General features: G+C 39.8%; 1 protein-coding gene across 1 annotated transcript in view; it reads right to left on the reverse strand.

Moving 5' to 3' along the window:
* Nucleotides 1-5,725: 5,725 nt before the first annotated feature.
* Nucleotides 5,726-21,408, reverse strand: part of CHM (CHM Rab escort protein) — a 92,169-nt gene continuing 76,486 nt past the window's right edge. Inside the window, exons 13-15 of the mRNA XM_060756276.2 lie at nucleotides 18,744-18,836; nucleotides 13,249-13,418; nucleotides 5,726-6,450 (exon numbers count right to left, since the gene is read on the reverse strand). Coding sequence (XP_060612259.2) covers nucleotides 6,235-6,450; nucleotides 13,249-13,418; nucleotides 18,744-18,836 — 479 coding nt within the window. The 3' untranslated portion in view covers nucleotides 5,726-6,234. The remainder of the gene's footprint in view (nucleotides 6,451-13,248; nucleotides 13,419-18,743; nucleotides 18,837-21,408) is intronic.

A 21,408-nucleotide genomic window follows, 5' to 3' on the forward strand; every position in this document is an offset into this window, starting at 1 on the left:
TTCTGCCAACGATGAACAAGTTTTCTGAAGCCGCCAGGGAAGAAGTCAACACTCTGTTTCCGCAACCCATCATGCACAAATCTTCCCGATAGCCAAGCAAAGCAATAATGTGATCCACACGTTCTTGTGAAATGCCAATTATGCTGGAAATTCCTCTCTGAGTGATATGATTGTCCTGAATCAATCTGACAACCTTTTGCTTGTGAAACTTGGTGGTTGCTGTCACAGGACGTCCAACTCTTTGTTTGTCACGCAAGTCAGATATTCCCACCTCAATATCTTTAAACTTACTCGCCCAACAACGCACAGTACTCATATCAACACAATCACCATAACAGCTTGCATTCTCTGATGAATCTCCTTTGGGCTGACACCTTCTGCTGTCAAGAATTCAATGACTGCACGTTGTTTAAGTCGTATTGACCAACTGTCTGCACAGGGTTCCATACTTCGTACTTTAACAACGCAACCGTTCAATGCTAAGGCTTCCCACCAAAATGGAACTGTAGCGGAGAGTCTACTGAACAAGCTAGTACCTGCTGCATACCAGTACTGCCATCTCTTGAGGAGTTACGAAGGTGGAGGCATTACTTTTCATTCAACCCTCGTAATTTGAAAACAGGCTGTATAATTTCCTTTAACTGAGTGAGAACTTTGTTGCCTTCTTCTACCTAAATAGAAATGTTATACATGGAGTGGTCAATGGGGCAACTCACCTATGTGGCAACTCACCTGCAAGACTGAACCTCTCCAACTGAATCCTACTACTCTGAGAAAGAGGCATTTATTTTAGACACATTACTTTAAAAGATTCAAACCTATCGGATCACTTCCAAGCGGGAGGAAAAAGGTGTGAATATTGAATGAGCTCCAAGGTGCTTGAAGGATAACACAGCCGCTCATTTAAAAATTCAATTAACCTTATCTTTCTCAAACTTGATTAATAATCCTATAGATAAATTACCAGTTTTTAGAAAAGCCATATTATCTTTTGAATATATCCTCTCCAACAGGCCATTTTTTTCCTTCACCCTCTCCAGGCAAGTCTTAGTCTTTTTGAGTTAACTCTTGAAATTAAGAGAAGACGAAGAAAAGACAGCACCATTTTTGGCCCATTAATTGGACAGGAAAGATCAGAAGATGCAAATCTGGAATTAGGTGCATAGTGAACTCAACTATCACAGCAATTGCTTGTGAGACTTTCATATAGCAAGTGAACAGGATACAGAAATGGATGCTTTCTAGTAGGCATGGTTAGGAACCATCGGAATCTTCGTAATTCGGAATAAAGACAAAAAATTGCCATTTTGAAGCAATTTCAAAGTTTAAAAGAAAACCGGAAGCCTATTTGCCCTTCCGAAGCTTCTCTCGCCATTATTCTTCCGACTCAGGAAATGAGTGGGAAGTGACTCAGTGTTTGGAGGCAAGCAACTTGCATGCTGGGATGCTTGCCTCCCAGCCAATGAGGAGAGAAGTTTTGGGGAGGGGGAGGGTTTTGGCACAGCTCCCACTGTCAGCCCCAGCTTCTGCCAACCTAGCAGTTCGAAAACATGCAAATATGAGTAGATCAATAGGTACTGCTCCGGCGGGAAGGTAATGGCGCTCCATGTAGTCATGCAGGCCACATGACCTTGGAGGTGTCTATGCATAATGCCGGCTCTTCGGCTTAGAAATTGAGATGAGCATCAACCCCCAGAATTGAACACGACTGGACTTAATGTCAGGGGAAAACCACCTTAGCAGTAGTAGTAGTCTTAAAAGTGGAAAAAGCAAAACCAGGGCGAGAGGAAAAATTGATGGTAGAAGTAGATGGGAGATCTCCATTTCAGGTGGGATATACTGTATGATATTCAGGTAAGAGAGCAATGGCGCAGCAAAGAGAAGACACTTTCAATTTCTCCAATTCTTTATACATATTTGCTGGTAAAAATTATTTTAAAAAATCATTTGGATTAAAATAAAAAAAACTCTGTTGATCACTTTAGACGAATGCACTGATGAACTCCAAAGGTTTACTCAGAACGGAGCTGACTTTTGTTGACTGTCAGTTCCATCTCCATGTTGCAAACATTTGAGGTGACCCATCATCCTGCTTCAACCTTCACTGCTATAAAGAAATCACTGAAATCCTCTTGCAAACAAAACTTTAATTTTCATACAGCAACAGTTGTTTCTGAATTAAAACAAAACAAAACAAAACAAAAAGTCCAGGTAGGATTCTTGCTGCTAAAAGGCCTTGAGAACATTGCGACTCCTATATTGATTTTGTAAACATTCAAACATAATGGAGCTACATCCATGCTTTCTGATTTATGCATAGGAACGGCAAGAGCAAATGAAAAGAGTCAGCTTCTCCGTTATCAACCATAAACAACAGCTTAATTGCAGGCATCACAAGAAGCACGACATAAAAAGCCAAAATGAATTTGAGCGGCAATGTTTGCATGGAGACATTGTTTACCAGCGATACGGCCACACTCGTTTTATTATGCCGCACAAATTTGTCGTGTTTGTCTAGAGCAAATTGTCTTTTGCCGCTCAAAGTCACCACAAGCTGAACAGCTGAACCGTGGGAGCCGAGGCTTAGTCTTCTCCCTCTCAAACGGGCGATTGATCATTAATGGTCGTACCATTTTTAATAAGCAATTGTATTTTACAACTTTGGCCGAGCTGCATAGTAGCTGAATCATCACCTATCACAACAACATTTAAGCTTTGCAGTCTGAATTTGCTCAATAGTGTGTCATAATAGTGGAATTCTTAATATCTTCTTGAACTATCCTACTTTACGTTATGCAGTATTGATACCACCTCTGTTAAATATAATGCATTGTTGCTAACCTACCATCATGGAAACATTGGACAAGTCAGATTATCTCAGCCTTAGCAAGGGCAAAAACACTAAACGAAGCCAAGAAGACCACATGATAGACTGATCTTAAGGTTGCCATACGTCACAAATGACTTTAAGGCACACAACAACAACTATTTGGGGGGCTTATAGCACTCGAGTGCAAGGATGGAATAATGCAGCCCTATATAAAGCAGATGGGGACTCTCCAAGACAGTGGTTCTCAACCTGTGGGTCCCCAAATGTTTTGATCTACAACTCCCAGAAGTCCCAGCCAGTTTACCAGCTGTTAGGATTTCTGGGAGTTGAAGGCCAAAACATCTGGGGACCCACAGGTTGAGAACCACTGTTCCAGGAGGACATTCCTTCTGCAAAGTGTTTCTTCACTTGTGGGTCCCCAGATGTTTTGGTCTACAATCCCAGAAGTCCCAGCCAGTTTACCAGCTGTTAGGATTTCTGGGAGTTGAAGGCCAAAACATCTGGGGACCCACAGGTTGAGAACCACTGTTCCAGGAGGACATTCCTTCTGCAAAGTGTTTCTTCACTTGTGGGTCCCCAGATGTTTTGGTCTACAATCCCAGAAGTCCCAGCCAGTTTACCAGCTGTTAGGATTTCTGGGAGTTGAAGGCCAAAACATCTGGGGTCACGAAGGTTGAGAACCACCGTTCCAGGAGGACACTCCTTCTGCAAAGGTAAAGCCTATCTTTTAGCCCATCGTCAGCATCAGGAAGGACTTCACCATCCAAGTTGGCCCACCTCAACAGATACCTCAGGGAACTGTCCTGCTTTTTTGTAAGAGCCACCCACCATATTGCATTCTTCAACATTGAGGCCGGTGTAAACTTGCCTTTGGACCCCACTGATGTTGACATTAATTCTGCTCCATTTCTGAACCTGGAAACCCAGTTCTTCAGAGACATTTAATGGAACAATTCATATCCGAGCACATCATACCCTCCAAAGGAACTCCTGCACAACATAACCTCATCACCATTGGCTTCTCTCATTTCCCTCTACTGAATGGCCTTTGCATATTTGTTCCACATTGCTACTTTCTGCTCAGAAATCCATACATTGTTGTTTCAAGGTTGTTGTTTTTTTTTTTTGAGAAATAGTCCTAATTAGAAATGTGTTTTGAATGAGCCCCAATTTTAGATGTGTTTGCTGAGGATGAGAATAGGATGAGCCCTTTCCCACTTGGTTCTTTCACTTTAAAAAATTAATTAGCTGTAGATTTATGTGGAATACTGTTTCCTTAATATTGTCTAAGGCAGTGGTTCTCAATCTGTGAATCCCTAGGTGTTTTGGCCTACAACTCCCAGAAATCCCTGTTTACCAGCTGTGAGGATTTCTGGGAGTTGAAGGCCAAAACATCTGGGGACCCACAGGTTCAGAACCACAGGTCTAAGGTGCATAGTATACTTCTGAAAATTCACGCAGCTCACAAGGCCCCTTCCACACCGGTGAGCTTCTGTCCTTCATGCTCTCGGCATGTATGCAAGGAAGGCACCAGGATCATTTGAGACACAGGAAGATCATGTTCACATCCCGTTTCTCCATCCAGCTTTCCCACTTAGTGTTGTTGAAGGCTTTCATGGCCGGAATCACTGGGTTGCTGTGAGTTTTCCAGGCTGTATGGCCATGTTCTTGAAGCATTCTTTCCTGACATTTCACCTGCATCTATGGCAGGCATCCTAAGAGGTTGTGAGGTCTGTTGGAAACTAGGCAATTGGAGTTTATATATCTGTGGAATGTTCAGGGTGGGAGAAAGAACTCTTGTCTGTTTGAGGCAGGTGTGAATGTTGCAATTGACCATCTTGATTAGCACTGAATAGACTTTCAGCTTCAAGGTCTGGCGGCTTACTGTCTGGGGAAATCCTTTGTTGGGAGGTGCTAGCTGGCTCTGATTGATTCATGCCTGGAATTCCTCTGTTTTGTGAATGTTGTTGTTATTGTTCATTTGTTCAGTCATTTCTGACTCTTCATGACCTCATGGACAAGCTCACGCCAGAGCTCCCTGTCAGCTGCCGCCACCCTCACCTCCATCAAGGTCAATCCAGTCACTTCAAGGATACCATCCATCAAAGGATCCAATAAAGGATCGCCGCTTTGTTGTGGCGTTGGAGCTTGAGCACCTCAATGATGTCACGAGCGAAACCGTGAAGGGCCACCCAAGACGGGACGGTCGTGGCAGAGAGGTCAGACCAAGCGCGATCCCTGAGGAAGGCAACGGCAAACCACCCCAGTATTCTTGCTAAATGGACCAGTACAACCTGTTTGCTGAATGGTGTTCCTTATTTACTGATTTTAGACTTTTTTATTACTGGCAGTCAGATTTTGTTCATTTTCATGGTTTCCTCCTTTGTGTTGAAATTGTCCACATGCTTGAAAGGCCAATTGCAACATTCACACTTGTGTCAAACAGACAAGAGTTCTTTCTCCCACCCTGGACATCCCACAGATATATAAACCCCAATTACCAGACCTCACAACCTCTGAGGATGCCTGCCATCGATGCAGGTGAAACATCAGGAAATAATGCTTCTGGAACATGGCCATACAGCCTGGAAAAACTCACAGCAACCAATTCCCACTTAGGTCAGCCTCGCATGCAACCAAACTAGTCAGAAGGCAAACTGAAGTTACAATCCACACACAGATTCTAGATGCACCAAGCAGAAGAAATCCAGAGAAAGAGAAGAACAAGGCCCTCCAGTTTTGGGGAGCTCTTTGTACATATGTTGTAACATTCAAAATGTCAAGGAATAACCAGGAAAATTGTTTCCTAAATGATAAACATCAGTGACAAAGAAAGCCATATTTTTCAACAAGATTTAACAAGTCTTTACATTTTAAAGAGCTACCAGACAAACATTTCCAAGAAGGCAAGAATATCCATTTTATTGTGTATTTCTAGCAAGCGTATGACAGCAGCAGAGCTTCAAAGCCATTTCAGTGACGTTTTGCACAGCAAGACAAAGAAAATGGCAGACAAATACCTGAATTTGTTTTCCTTCTGGTGAACATCTCCTGGGAGAGCAACTAAAACAGAATGCTGTTGGCCACGGCTTGCTCTTATCCACCCAAAGAGCTGTTTCTAGGGATGGAATAGGGATTTCCCCCCCATCACTTTCCAAAGAAAACCAAACCTACTTCAGTAAACCGGAACAGGGGAACTTATTTACAAATTGGTAACATGTATTTCCATGAGAAATGAGACAAGCATGTAATACATCTCAGCATGGGACGGGAGACAAGATCCCGTCCCATTTGAACTCAAGCAATTAAGCACCTTTGTCATGTTCTGCTGGAACTATATGACAAGCAGTTGGTCACCTTTCTGAAATGACTAAACCTTACTCAATGTCTATAATGACAGAGGTTTAGTTATGGCCCTTCTCATCACATAATCCCTCAGGCGGCTCTTCCTTCTCTTCAGTGCTCTTCTCAGGTACAGTTTCCGGCTTGTCCGCTGATGGATTTCCAAATCCAGGATCCTCTGGTTGAGAACCATCTCCATCATAGATGATATCTTCTGGGTTTGGGGGTGGTGGACAGAATTCTTCCTGGGGGAACATCTCTTGAAAAATGGCTTCAGCCTATTTGGAAGGAAGGAGATGGGGAAGAAAGGAACCATGTAGTTCATTTGATGACCAACTGAAGCCACATCTTCAATGGCAGCTCCACAAGGCACAGGTGACAATGACCTAGGTGCATCTTGTTGTCCAAAATATACTCATATTGCACCCTAATAGATCAGGAAATCCCAACTGGATGCCCCCCCCCCCCCACGAGGGTCTTCCTCCAGGGGCAAACCAAGAATGGGCAACCTGGAAGTCCCTGAATAGACTCAGAAGTGGAGTGGGCAGATCAAAAGACAACCTGGCAAAATGGCACTACCTAAAAGAATCCCACGCCTTATGTGACTGGAGGAGAACAGACAACTCCGCATCTGTATGCTTGTCAACTATGCCCTGCCTCATGTACAGAGGAGGAATTGTTGGAGGTTACAGACAATGCCATTGCTGTTGCCCGTTTTTGGTCAAAAGATATTTAGCCACCTGCACACCTTCTATTTTTATCAGTTTTATACTTATTTATACAATGCTTTTGATACGAAATAAATAACCCCAATAAATGTTGTATTTCCCATCTTACTCCTAATTTTTGCATCCCAACAAATGTCGTATTTCCCATCTTATTCCTATTACTCATTTCACAGTCTACCAGAGTTACAAATAAGAGTTTGAGAGCTTCAGTGATGTGGATTCTATCCAAAAAGCTATGAGTCAGGGAGGAATTGTAAGATTATGTTCCAAGACACAAGATTTCTTGTCTTGTTCTGATGATTAAAGACTTAATCCTATTGTGAGTTAGTTCTGACTAGAGCAGGCACGGGCAAACTTTGACCCTCCAGGTGTTTTGAACTTCAACTCCTACTGGCTGTTAGGAATCGTGGAAGCCGAAGTCCAAAACACCTGGTGAGCCAAAGTTTCCCCATGTTTGGACTAGAATACATCCATTGAATAAATGGCACTGATGTGATGCACCATTTAACAGTTGAATCAATGGTTTTACTCCACTTGGAATTAACTCACAAATTGGGTTGACTTCTTCATGGGTCAACTATCCACAGTTCTTATTTATTTATTTATTTATTTATTTCGAACCTTTTTACCCCGCCCTTCTCAACCCCTAGGGGGACTCAGGGCAGCTTCCAATTTGCAACAATTTGATGCCGCGTCATAAAATGCAAACAGCAATTATAACAGTTAAAAAACATAACATTAAGACATAAAAATTTTAAACAGTATACTTACATTCCATTGAACTATTATCAGTCTGGTGGCTATTTAACTAGCCATATATTATTTAGTACTCTGCTTAACTTATCTAAATGCACTTCCAAGCCATAGTCAAACATTATTAATTGTCCTTTAACCTAATTGTCCGAAAGCCTGGTCCCACATCCACGTTTTAACCTTCTTTCTAAAAGTAAGGAGGGACGGTGATGACCTAATTTCCACGGGAAGTGAATTCCACAGGCGGGGGGCCACCACCGAGAAGGCCCTGTCCCCCGGCCCCGCCAAACGTGTTTGAGACAGAGGTCGGGCCGAGAGCAGGGCCTCCCCAGAAGATCTTAAACTCCAAGGTGGGACGTAGAAGGAGATACGTTCAGACAGGTACGCTGGACTGGAGCCGAATAGGTTTTTATAGGTGAAGACCACTACTTTGAATTGTGCTCGGAATTGGATTGGCAGCCAGTGGAGGTGACAAAACAGGGGGGTGGTATGCTCCCTGTATGACGCCACTATATCCTTATTTATTAATTATTTATTTACGACATTTATATGCCGCCCTTCTCACCTCGAAGGGGACTCAGAACGGCTTACAAGATGTATATATATACAATATATTATATTATTAGCATAGTACAATATCAGTGTTGTATATATTACTATATTGCACTATACCATTATACTCTAATATTAGTAATATTACATGTAATATAAATATATAATAATAACATTGTATTATTATTAATAGTATTATATTGTATTACATTATAATATTATATGTATATACAATATATTATATTGTTAGTAAAGAAATTTTTGCCTTGTTCCTGCCATTTTACCTCCTGAGGAATACTCCCACCCACCATTCTTATGCCAAGAGGACAAGGAAAATGAGTAGGGCATGAGGTACTTGTCCAGAGGGTTGCATCTGGCACATGCCTGGTATATGTAGCACATCTTACTTGTCTTCTAACATGGAACTCAAAATGATATCTATATAAGGGATTCCCAAAAAACCTTCCTCCCAAGTACAAATCTGATACAGATCTGTTTGATTTCAGCAAGGAATTTATATCATATGGCGTCAAAATCATGGCCTGGGATCCAGGAATTTTCATTCCTTTCCAAGCAATTCCATGTATTTTAATATGTGTTTTAATAATTATTGAGTATAATAATGTATTTTAACTATGTTGTGCCCCATCTCAAGCCATGAAGAGAGCTCATCAATAAACAAAATTATTAATATTAATATTATTAACTCTACAGCACTGTTACTAATTTCTACACATCACAACTGCTTGCTGATTTGTAAACACCTAGGAAAACTGAACATTTTCATGGATTTTCGACAATATAAAAGATTATAAACAAGAGAAAACCGCTATAGAAACATTGTCAACAAAGCTGAGCTTTTTGGAGTTCCCTGGATTTGAAAAGCAGAGTTTGAAATGTGGCCAGAGGAACATTTGCACAATTAAAACTTGTGCACCAACTGCGCTTGTATCTTGAAAGGTCAGACTTGGCCATGGTGGTCCACGCTCTGGTCACATCCCGAATAGATTACTGCAATGCACTCTACGTGGGGTTGTCTCTGAAGAATGTCCGGAAGCTATCAGCTAGTCCAGCACTCGGCAGTCAGGTTGCTTAGGGGAGTGGGGTATTGGAAGCACACAACGCCCTTGCTACGCCAGCTCCACGGGCTGTCCATTAGCTTCTGAGCACAATTCAAAGTGTTGGCTTTAGCCTATAAAGCCCTTAATGGTTCTGGTCCAGTTTACCTGTCTGAACATATCTCACTCTACGAACCACCTAGGACATTAAGATCGTCTGGAGAGGTCCTGCTCTCAGTCCCTCCACCATTGCAATCGTGTTTGGCGGGAACGAGAGACAGGGCCTTCTCCATGGTGGCTCCTTGGCTGTGGAATTCTCTCCCTAGTGAGATCAAATATGCTCAATCACTTCTGACCATTCGAAAGAAATTGAAATTCTGACTGTGGGATCAAGGATTTGCAGGATAGACTGACTTGCTGGCAAAGACACTGTTTTAATGGACGATGAGGGACTGTTTTTAGGATGACGACTTAAATTGGCGTATTGGTTTTTTAATATATATTTTTAGATCTGTTGTATTATAATATGTGTATTTATGCTTGTTTTACTTTGTTGTTGGCACTGTGCTGTGTCGGTTGTTAGTCGCCATGAGTCCCTCTGCGGAGGTCGAGATAGGATGGGATACAAATGCCCAAAAATAAATAAATAAATAAATAAATAAATAAAGAGTATTTAAAGTATTGTCGAAGGCTTTCATGGCCGGAATCACTAGGTTGTTGAAGTTTTTTTTGGGCTATATGGCCATGTTCTAGAGGCATTCTCTCCTGACGTTTCTCCTGCATCTATGGCAAGCATCCTCAGAGGTAGACCTCACTACCTCTGAGGATGCTTGCCACAGATGCAGGCGAAACGTCAGGAGAGAATGCCTCTAGAACATGGCCATATAGCCCGAAAAAAACTACAACAACCCAAAGAGTATTCAGCATCACAAACAATGCGACATGTGTAGCTTTACTGTGAGAGGTGGCTTACAAGTGTATAAAAGATATTAAAGCCATGCCTCTCAGCCTGGGCCCTCAACTCATGAAGCTCAGAAGCCATCAATTTTTAAATGACTCAGGCTGCAGAGAATATATGCAAGAATTTTTAAGCAGCTGCAGTTTTTTTTAAAGAAAAAAACCAGACATTATCAATGTGCTTTTTAAAGAACAGCTGAGACAGCCTAAAGTCTCACATCTGATCTGTATTTTTCAAAGGCTAATAGTAGTCTTAATTTTGTTTTACAAGGCAATAATTTGCCCATTAAGAGGATAAAAGAAGATCAAAGGCTTCTAGGAAGCATAAGGCTTCTATGATATTAATAAATGATTTTTTAAAAGAAAAATTACAATAGTTTGAGCAGAGCAGCGGTGCGTTAAGAGAGGGGAGTTCTAGGAAAACCCCTTGGATTATTTTAGGGCATATCCTAAGAAACTTTTTTTCCCCTGAAAAATTCAGCTCATTTCTCTGGAGGCTTGGAAAAATCCCTTTTCCATAATCCTGTCTATATTGTTATATCTCCTTATGAAATTATTGGAGCAGCTGCCAGCCTAGCCTTGTGGTTACGTTTTGCCTACATCCTCCTGGCCTGGGAAGATCAGCCAACATCTTGCCAGGCTTTGTTTACATATGATTGGATTCATAGACCCAGGCGATACAGAGGACTACCAGAGCCCTGAGGACCTACTGTCCTTTGTGTTGCTGTTTGGACAATATGTGACATTTACCATTTGGTATGGCGTTTGCAGTCACGGAAAACCATGCCACTGTTTTTCCAAGGAAGAGTCATTTTCCCCTTTCTTATTCCCAGCAAGTGAACACTTATCCTTCCAAGGATGGACAATACTTTCTGGGAGTCCAGTGCTCGAGGCACTAGATTCAATCAAGACTGATACATAATATATAATAATTATATATTTATATTACATGTAATATTACTAATAATATGACAGTATTATTTATTTATTTACTTTATTTATATACCGCTTTTCTCAGCCCTCAGGCGACTCAAAGCGGTGAACAACATCAATACAAAACATCACGAGACAAGCACAGGGCAATTAAAAACAATTGTAACATAAACAGTATAGTGGTATAGTGCAATTTAGTAATATATAATACTAATATTGTGCTGTGCTAATAATATAATATATTATATACACATACAATATTGATAATATTATAATGTAATAGAATATAATACTGATAATAATACAATATAATAATTATGTATTTTATATTACATGTAATATCTCTAATAATATTACAGTATAGTGTTATAGTACAATATAGTAATATATAATGCTAATATTGTGCTGTGCTAATAACAGAATATATTGTATGCACATATAATATTGATAATATTATAATGCAATACAATACTAATAATTCAATGTAATAATTTTATATTTCATATTACATGTAATATTACTAATAATATTACAGTATACAATACTAATAATACAATATAATAATTTTATATTTCATATTACATGCAATATTACTAATAATATTACAGTATACAATACTAATAATATAATATAGTAATTTTATATTGCATATTACATATAGTACTAATAATATTACAGTATACAATACTAATAACACAATATAATTTTATATTTCATATTACATGTAATATTACTAATAATATTACAGTATAGTGGTATTGTGCAATATAGTAATATATAATAGTAATATTGTGCTGTGCTAATAATGTAATATATTGTATGCACACATAATATTGACAATATTATAAGGTAATACAATATAATACTAATAATAATGCAATATAATAATTATATATTTTATATTAAATGTAATATTACTAATATTATTACAGAATAGTGATATAGTACAATATACGTAATATAGAATAGTAATATTGTGCTGTGCAAATAATATAATATATTATATACACATATAATATTGATAATATTATAATGAAATAAAATGTAATACTACTAATACAATATAATAATTTTATATTTCATATTACATGTAATATTACTAATAATATGACTATAGTGGTATAGTACAATATAGTAATATATAATACTAATATTGTGCAATGCTAATAATATAATATATTATATATACATATACCTTATTTTTATTGATATTGTTATATGCCAATGTTATTATATTATATAACATTATATGCCAATGTTATTAATTGTATTTTATGGTGTTGGGACATTGAATTGTTGCTGACTGTAAACCGCCTTGAGTCGCCTTCAGACTGAGAAAGGCAGTATACAAATATAGTAAATTAATTAATAATAAATAAATACATTTGTAAGCTGCTCTGAGTCCCCTTCGGGGTGAGAAGGGCGGCATATAAATGTTCGTAAATAAATAAATAAGGGGACAATAAAGGTTCTGGGGACCCATCAGGTCCATTGTTTTTCTCATGCCAGGGATAATTACTCCCATTACAAGTCATTTCTTGCAATTATTGTTCAGGGGACTGCCAGCCCCTCTTTCATCATTGGACGGAGGGAAATCTACATCGGAGGCAAGCGTCGCCCTCTCATTGGCTAGAGCGTGCCAGACTACTGTCTATGGAGGTAGACCTCATTGACGTCATCCAGGCTTGGCCAATTACGGCCAAGCAGGGTCAAGCTGGGAGCGGTGGGAACTTTGAATCTGACATGTATAAAAATGCGTTTTGCTGTAAAATGTATCTCAGCTTATTTTGGGTGGATTACTGCAGGCTGGCATCACTTTCAGCTGAAAATAAATAAATACTTTGGTGACTTCTGCATCAACTTGGTGAGATTTATTCTGGAATATTGGCTTCTTTTTCTCACCAGGCTTAACCCACAGATGCTTGGATCTCACTATCCACTGCCATTTTAAAATGATCGATAACATAACTGACTATTTCTTCAAGAAAGAATTTAACAAGCCTTCAAAGTTAAGTCTTGATCAGAGGCACATCATTCCTTTTTCTTATAAATGTTAAGACAAATCTGAAAAAAATAAATCTGAGATTCCCTTTACCTGCTTGACGGCACAGTCATTTCCCAAAGCACCGTCTGGCCCAGAACAAACGTAGACATTGGAGGGCAAGTTGTCATAGGAAGCCCTGTTGATATTGGACGAGTCCCTCATGTTGAAATAGACTGACCAAAGAATCTGAGGCTTCAGCCCTTCTCCTGCACCTTCACTCTCTGAAATGACAAGAAAACCATTTTAGTTAGGAGAGCTCAGTTGCAAACGAATCCAGTAAAAGTTTTTTAAAAAAAACAGAATCATAGCATCCTAGAGTTGGAAGAGACCTCATGGGCCATCCAGTCCAACCCCCTGCCAAGAAGCAGGAATATTGCATTCAAAGCACCCCTGACAAATGGCCATCCAGCCTCTGTTTAAAAGCTTCCAAAGAAGGAGCCTCCACCACACTCCGGGGCAGAGAGTTCCACTGCTGAATGGCTCTCACAGTCAGGAAGTTCTTCCTCATGTTCAGATGGAATCTCCTTTCTTGCAGTTGGAAGCCATTGTTCCGTGTCCTAGCCTCCTAGCCTCTTCATAGGACTTGTTCTCCAGACCCTTGATCATTTTAGTCCCCCTCCTCTGGACACATTCCATCTTGTCAATATCTTTCTTGAATTGTGGTGCCCAGATTTGGACACAATATTCCAGGTGTGGTGTAACCAAGGTGGAATAGAAGTGAAGCATGACTTCCCTAGATCTAGACACTATGCTCCTATTGATGCTAGGCAAGCCCAGTGGCCTTCGGAGGAGGTGAGTGGCGATGGTGGAGGAGGTCCTTGAACGGAGAGCGGCGGGGGCAGCGGGGGCATAGTTTTGGAAGAGGGGTAGTCTTAAACACTGAGTATATCCCTAACTCTGTATTTTATCTTTAAAAGTTGGGGGTCGTCTTCTACTCCCAGTCACCTTGTACGCCGGAAAATATGGTAAATAAAATCAAAGTGCTGGCGGACCATAAACATCATAAATCTAAACAGTTTAGATCTGCGAACCCCACCTCCTCCAAGATGAACTGAACCACCTCAACTGGGCTCTCCAGGCCAATGGATACTCCACCTCAGACATCAGAAGAGCTGCAAGACCAAGAACAAACCACGAGAGTAAAGATGAAGATCCACTCAGAGGAAAAGTGTTCCTGCCATACATCAAGGGAACCACTGATCGCATAGGGAAGCTGATGAGGAAACACAACATACAAACAATCTACAAACCCACCAAGAAAATCCAACAAATGCTACGTTCAGCAAAGGACAAGAGGGATCCTCTCACCTCTGCAGGAGTCTACCGTATACCATGCAGCTGTGGACAAGTCTACAGAGGGACCACCAAACGCAGCATTGCCCAGACACGCATCAAGGAACATGAAAGGCACTGCAGACTACTTCAACCAGAGAAGTCAGCCATAGCAGAGCACCTTATGAACCAGCCTGGACACAGCATATTATTTGAGAACACAGAAATGCTGGACCACACCAACAACCACCATGTCAGACTACACAGAGAAGCCATTGAAATCCACAAGCATGTGGACAATTTCAACAGAAAGGAAGAGACCATGAAAATGAACAAAATCTGGCTACCAGTATTAAAAAACTCTAAAATTACAACAACAAAACAACAGAGAGGAAACAACCAGGCACAGATTAACACCTCCCAGCAAGAGATTTTCCCAGGCTCAGGCAGGCCTTCAAATGCTAATGAAGGTGATCAGCTGAAACATTCACACCTAACTGCAGCAGGGAAGAGCTCCTTGCCCCACCCCAGCCATTCCACAGATATATAAACCCATTGTCTTAATTCCAACAGACCTCACTACCTCTGAGGATGCTTGCCATAGATGCAGGCGAAACGTTAGGAGAAATGCCTCTAGAACATGGCTCTATAGCCCGAAAAAACCCACAAGAACCCAGTTTAGGATTATCGGAAGGAGTGCCTGCTCTGAAATGTTTCTGTCCAACTCTGAAGATGACCCTCATTGGTTCCATTAAAAAATAATAATACTGGAATCAGCTGTCTTATTGTTCTGACTGTCTTAATGAAGTTAAATATAATTTAAAAATAATTGTGAAGCACCCTAACTGCATTTGACATTTGTGTATTATGTAAACTGACTCAATAAAGTAAATAAATAAAGATAACCAAGCTGGGTTTCAGCTTTCTCTAGGTGCGCAGTCAGGTTTTCCCTTGTTAATTTTTTTCTCCTATATTACTTTGCTTCACGTCGGTGGCAGAAAGATGTGGTGCTTGACGGTATGGAAGGAGTTCCTTTTAAAATGTTATTAAAAGTTCCTACTGCTCTTATTAAAAAAAAAGTTACCTCTTCTTCATTTAGTCAGGAAAATGAATAGAGTCCTCTTCCTTCAGGTGACTTTGCTTCTCTGACCTGCCATGGCCCAGTGCTCACTTTATCTGGTGATTCATTTTCAATAACTCCAACAGTATTTGTTCTGACATTTTAATTAAAATACGACCACTACCTCATCTTGATGATAAAAAGGCCTATGTGTCAGTGAAAACTAGCTTCTCAGTGCCTCAATGCACCTGAGGACCCTTCTGATCACAGAGTTCCTCCAAAAGAATTTCAGGCAGCTTCCAAACAATACATCACTTCAAAACCAGATCACTTTAAGCATTAAGATTAATGTTAAGAAAGGGGAAAAAAGAGGGAGAGAGGACGAGGCGACACTAAGCGGCAGTCTAACCACTTCTTCTTGGCTTTTTCAGATCTTTACGCCACCACTTTTTTAAAAACGTTACATTACAGGAGACGTAATTGGAACAACAGCAAATAGATTTTCGGCATTTACACAAATAGTCTTGCCAATCTACTAATGGAAGGGTAAAACCACCCTAAATAAAACCCAAGACTGTAGCTTGATCTATTATGATTTGGAATGATGAAGAATCCATGAAACTTTCAAACAAGTGCCTCTTCTTATGAGCCGGTACTATTTCCAAGAGATGCCTTGATACACCCAAAAGACGCACAGAAACATGGTTCTTATCTGATGCAATGAAATGTGTCATGTGCATCTCCAACTTTGGATTTCCTGAACTTGGGGACCAACGATTGCAACTCATGAATATGGCTAGTCTCCATTCCTAATAATAATAACAACAGTGGGTATATTGGGTTGATGTAGGTTTTTCCGGGCTATATGGCCATGTTCTGGAGGCAATTTTTCTCCTGACTTTCGCCTGCATCTATGGCAAGCATCCTCAGAGGTAGTGGGTATATTATTAATTTTCATTGGTTGGATCTATGCCAGGTGTCTTGTTATTTTCATGTTAGAAGTGACTTGAGAAGCTGCAAGTCGCTTCTGGTGTGAGAGAATTGGCCATCTGCAAGGATGTTGCCCAGGGGACACCCATGTCCCCGCGTGGGGTGCTGGAGCTGACAGAGGGAGCTCATCTGTGCTCTCTGTGGATTCGAACCTGTGACCTGTTGGTCTTCAGTCCTGCCAGCACAAATGCGTCTGGTGGGGACGAGGGACAGGGCCTTCTCGGTGGTGACCCCCCTGGCTTGTGGAACCTGCTCCCTAGAGAGATTAGATCGGTGTCCTCCTTCCTTTCCTTTAGGAAAAAACTGAAATCGTGGTTTTCAAACCAGGCCTTTGGCTAGCAGGTATAACGGCACTTTGGACACTGAACTGGACCACATGTTTGTTATAATAATGGAAATGGCTATGTGATTGTATAATTAATGTTATTGTTTTTATGGCTTTATATTATTGTTATACTGTGATATTTGCGGCATCGAATTGTTGTCAGTGTTAGCCGCTCTGAGTCCTCCCTTGAGGGTTGAGAAGGGCGTGGTAGAAATGCTGTAAATAATAATAAATAATAATAATTAATCCACTGTGCCACCAGGAGCTCCGGGTGTCTTGTTGAGAACCTTGGAAACAGGGATGACCTACAAGCGATTCCCTACAGATAATGGAGAAGGTAGGTTTAAACATTGGGATTCCCCAGGAAGTTCAGGATATGGCTACCTGTGGTACTCAGATAAGAAACATTAGGCTTGGAAAGAATATTATAACCACTGTTTCGTTTTTAGTAATGTTTCAGGTACATTACATGCAGAACGGATGATAGGCTGTAGGGTAGGACTATTGAAAACAGGATGGAATAGATCTATTATGAAATCACAGGAAGGATGGAGCAGGCTTGTTTTCTGCTGCCCTGGAGACTAGGACGCAGAACAATGGCTTCAAGATACAGGAAAGGAGATTCCACCTGAACATTTCCTAATTGTGAGAGCTGTTCAGCAGTGGAACTCTCTGCCCCGGAGTGTGGTGGAGGCGCCTTCTTTGGAGCCTCCACCACACTTTTAAACAGAGGCTGGATGACCATCTGTCAGGAGTGGTTGGACTGGATGGCCCATGAGGTCTCTCCCAACTCTAGAATTCTATTATTCTAAGTCCATTGTGATTTTGCTAACATGAGAATGAACTGACAGTCACATCCATCTGCAGCCAAACTATAGTAAATAGTGATAAATATATAACCTATATACTCGAGTATAAGCCAAGGCATTTAATTTTACCACAAAAAACTGGGAAAACATACTGACTTGAATATAAGCTGAGAGTGGGAAATACAGCAGTTACTGGTAAATTTCAAAATAAAAATGGATATTAATAAAATTGCATTAATAGAGGAACCAGTAGGTTCAATGTTTTTGAATATTTACACAAAACTGTAATTTAAGATAAGACTATCAAACTCTGTTTAAACTATTATTCTAACCTTCAATTTAAATTTAATAAACATAATAATGTAATAATAGATGACATAATAATAATAGAGCAAAATAATAAATGTAATAATAATAATAGAGTAAAATAATGGTAATAATGGAAAATAATAACAGTAATAATAGTGTAAAATAATAAATGTAATAATAATAATAAATAGATCAAAATAATAAATGTAATAATAACAATAATATACAACTAAATAATAAATGTAATAATCATAATAAAAATAATAACAATAGAGTAAAATTGGGAAGTGTCTGACATGTGATCCACTATAACAGCCAGCAGAGAGTCTGCTGTGGAATCATCTTGTTGTGTTTCAAATAATAATAATAATAAAGTAAAATAATGGAATGTAATAATAACAGTAATAATAGAGTAAAATAACAAATGTAATAATAATAATAGAATAATAAATGTAATAAAAATAACAATAGAATAAAATAATGTAAATGTAATAATGATAATAATAATAATAAATAAAGGAAAATAATAAATGTAATAAAATAATAATAATCACAGAGTAAAATAATAAATAACTTTGACTCGAGTATAAGCCGGAGGGGGGCTTTTTCAGCCTAAAAAAGGGGTTGAAAAACTCAGTTTATACTCGGTAAGTAAGGCAGAAGCTCTTAACCCAACTCCTGACATGGACTGGGCTTCAATCACCTTGGAGAAGGGGACAATGAGTTGAAAGAGAAGATTGCAAAATTGTTCAACGTGTTTGTTTGTTTTTAAATCCTTTACCTGCTTCTGTGGCTTCACTGAACAACTGCCCCACAGCAGACTCCAAATCTTCTTTAGCAGTTTTGACGGAAGAACATGTTAAGTGAACTAAATCTGTCAAAATAATAGGATGGGAAAGTGGTTAGAATCCCTAACAGCAGGACATCCAATATATGAAGAACAGTCAGCCTTCCACGTTTGTGGATTTAACTTTTGTGGGTATCATAATTCACCAATTTCATTAATATGTTTCCAGGAAACTTTAGGTCTTCCAGAAGCCCCAGAGATACCTAAGATACTTGCTTCACTCTGTCTAACAGTAGAGCCAATCTGACATTTATAGAGTGAAAAACCTTGCAGGAATAATAATAATAATAATAATAATAATAATAATAATACCTTATTTGTCAACCGCCCTATCTCTCTGAAGGGACTCAAGATGGTTTCCAAGAATATGGCAAATATTCAATGCCAAAAGAAAACCATACAAACAATTTACATTAGGACAAGGCACATTAGATAATATAGAACAACCTAACTATAACTTAATAAAAAAAATAGGGGGGGGGGGGGAAATCATAAAATGCAAAAACACTGATAAAACACACTAAAAATAAAAATATATAACCAATTACATCAGAGCTACATCAGCCGAAGTTCAACAATACCAATGGCCAGAAGTATGAAAAAGGACCTCATCAACTATGAAAGGACTGGGCGAGGGATAGTGCAAACAGCGTCTTAAAGGGCCAGGGAAGTGGATGAAATGCAGAACAGAGTACTATCTGGCGACCTAGGGTTTGGGCCTAGGGACTAGTTCTTGAAAACTTGCTGGAACACCCAGGTTTTCAGTTCCCTACTAAAGAAGAACAGTGTTGGGGCTTGCCCAGTCTCTCTGGGTAGGGTGTTCCAAAGTCGGGGGCCACCACCAAGAAGACCCTCTCCTTCGTCCCCACCGACTGCGCTTGTGACACTGGTGGGAGTGAGAGGAGGGCCTCCCCGGTGGATCTTAGAGCCTGCACTGGTTCATAGGGGGAGATGTGACCACAAAGATAGGCAGGGCCTGAAGCGTTTACGGCTTAGTAAGTCATAACCTGCACCTAGAATTGGAACCAAAAACTTATCAGCAGCCAGTGGGGCTGCTTTAATAGGGGCATTGTGCGCTCCTAATAATAATAATAATACTTTATTTATACCCCGCTACCATCTCCCCAAGGGACTTGGAGCGGCTTACATGAGGCCAAGCCCAACAACACATCAATAAAAACAAGCAATAAACAAAATAAACAATACAAATACTATAACCCACATATAGACAATAACACACAAGAGTTTAAAAACCTAAAACCATAATTACCTCAAAATGGATTTCTGGTATGATATACTGAGCCCTTACTGTTCCCTGTTTAGTTTGGTTTCAGGATTCTCTGTTGATACCAAACTCCATGGGTACTCAAGTCCTACTATATACAGTGATATAGTAAAATGGTATCCCTGACACATAAAATTGCAAAATAAAGTTTTGTTTGATTGATTATTTTTAGTATTTTAAAACCATGGATGATAGAATCCATGGATGCAGAGGGCTGGTGATATCCTCTTTTTTTCGTGTCAGGAGCAACTTGAGAAACTGCAAGTTGCTTCTGGTGTGAGAGAATTGGCCATCTGCAAGGACGTTGCCCAGGGAACACCCGGATGTTTTGATGTTTTGCCATCCTTGTGGGAGGCTTCTCTCATGTTCCCGCAATAGGGAGCTAGAGCTGACAGAGGGAGCTCATCCACACTCTCCTTGGATTTGAATCTCCGATCTATGTCTTCAATCCTGCCGGCACAGGGGTTTAACCCAATGTTTAATCTTCAATTGTGGAATTGTGATAGTTAATATTTTGAATCAGACTGAATGACTCAGATTTTATCTTACTATTGTTTATTCAGTTACAGTAAGATAAAATCTGTCTCATTTGGTCTGATTCGAAATATTGACTATCACAATTCCACAAGAGGATTTATTCCCCATCCTACAGCAATCCTGTGACATTATTCTGCCAGTCCTCTTTCGGGGTGGAAAAAGAGCCCGCATTAACTTGGGACCAGAACAATGTGTGATAAACCCGCTCGTTACATTTTTTAAAAGCCCATGGTCATGTGAATCCACCCTGAACTACATTTAAAATTGCACAGAGCACTGTAATTTAAAAGCACTTCCATCCCAGGTGACAACAATTAAAACAACAACCAGGAACAACTGAAATCAACTCAAGAGTAAAATTTCTTAACCACCATTTCAGCTATTAATATGCAAAATCAATCTTTGCCTGAAAAATGACTTCCGGTGAATAAAGTGGAAAAAAGAGCTATCTCTAATGTCTTAAATAAGAAAAGTATAAGCAATATTGAGCCTATCTCAAGTTGCCACAATAGGAACTAGAGATGGCTCTGTACCCTAAATGGATGCACAAAAAATGGAACAGTATATTTTTTTCATTTTGTTTTTGTGTCAGAAGCGACTTAAGAAACTGCAAGTCACTTTTGGTGTGAGACAATTGGCTGTCTGCAATGACGTTGCCCAGGAGATGCCCGGATGTTTTGATGTTTACTATCCCTGTGGGAGGCTTCTCTCATGTCCCCGCATTGATAGTTGGAGCTGACAGAGGGAGCTCAACCTGCTCTCCCGGGATTTGAACCG

The sequence above is a fragment of the Anolis sagrei genome, chromosome 10 (assembly GCF_037176765.1).
Source record: "Anolis sagrei isolate rAnoSag1 chromosome 10, rAnoSag1.mat, whole genome shotgun sequence".
Taxonomy (NCBI): Eukaryota; Metazoa; Chordata; class Lepidosauria; order Squamata; family Dactyloidae; genus Anolis; species Anolis sagrei.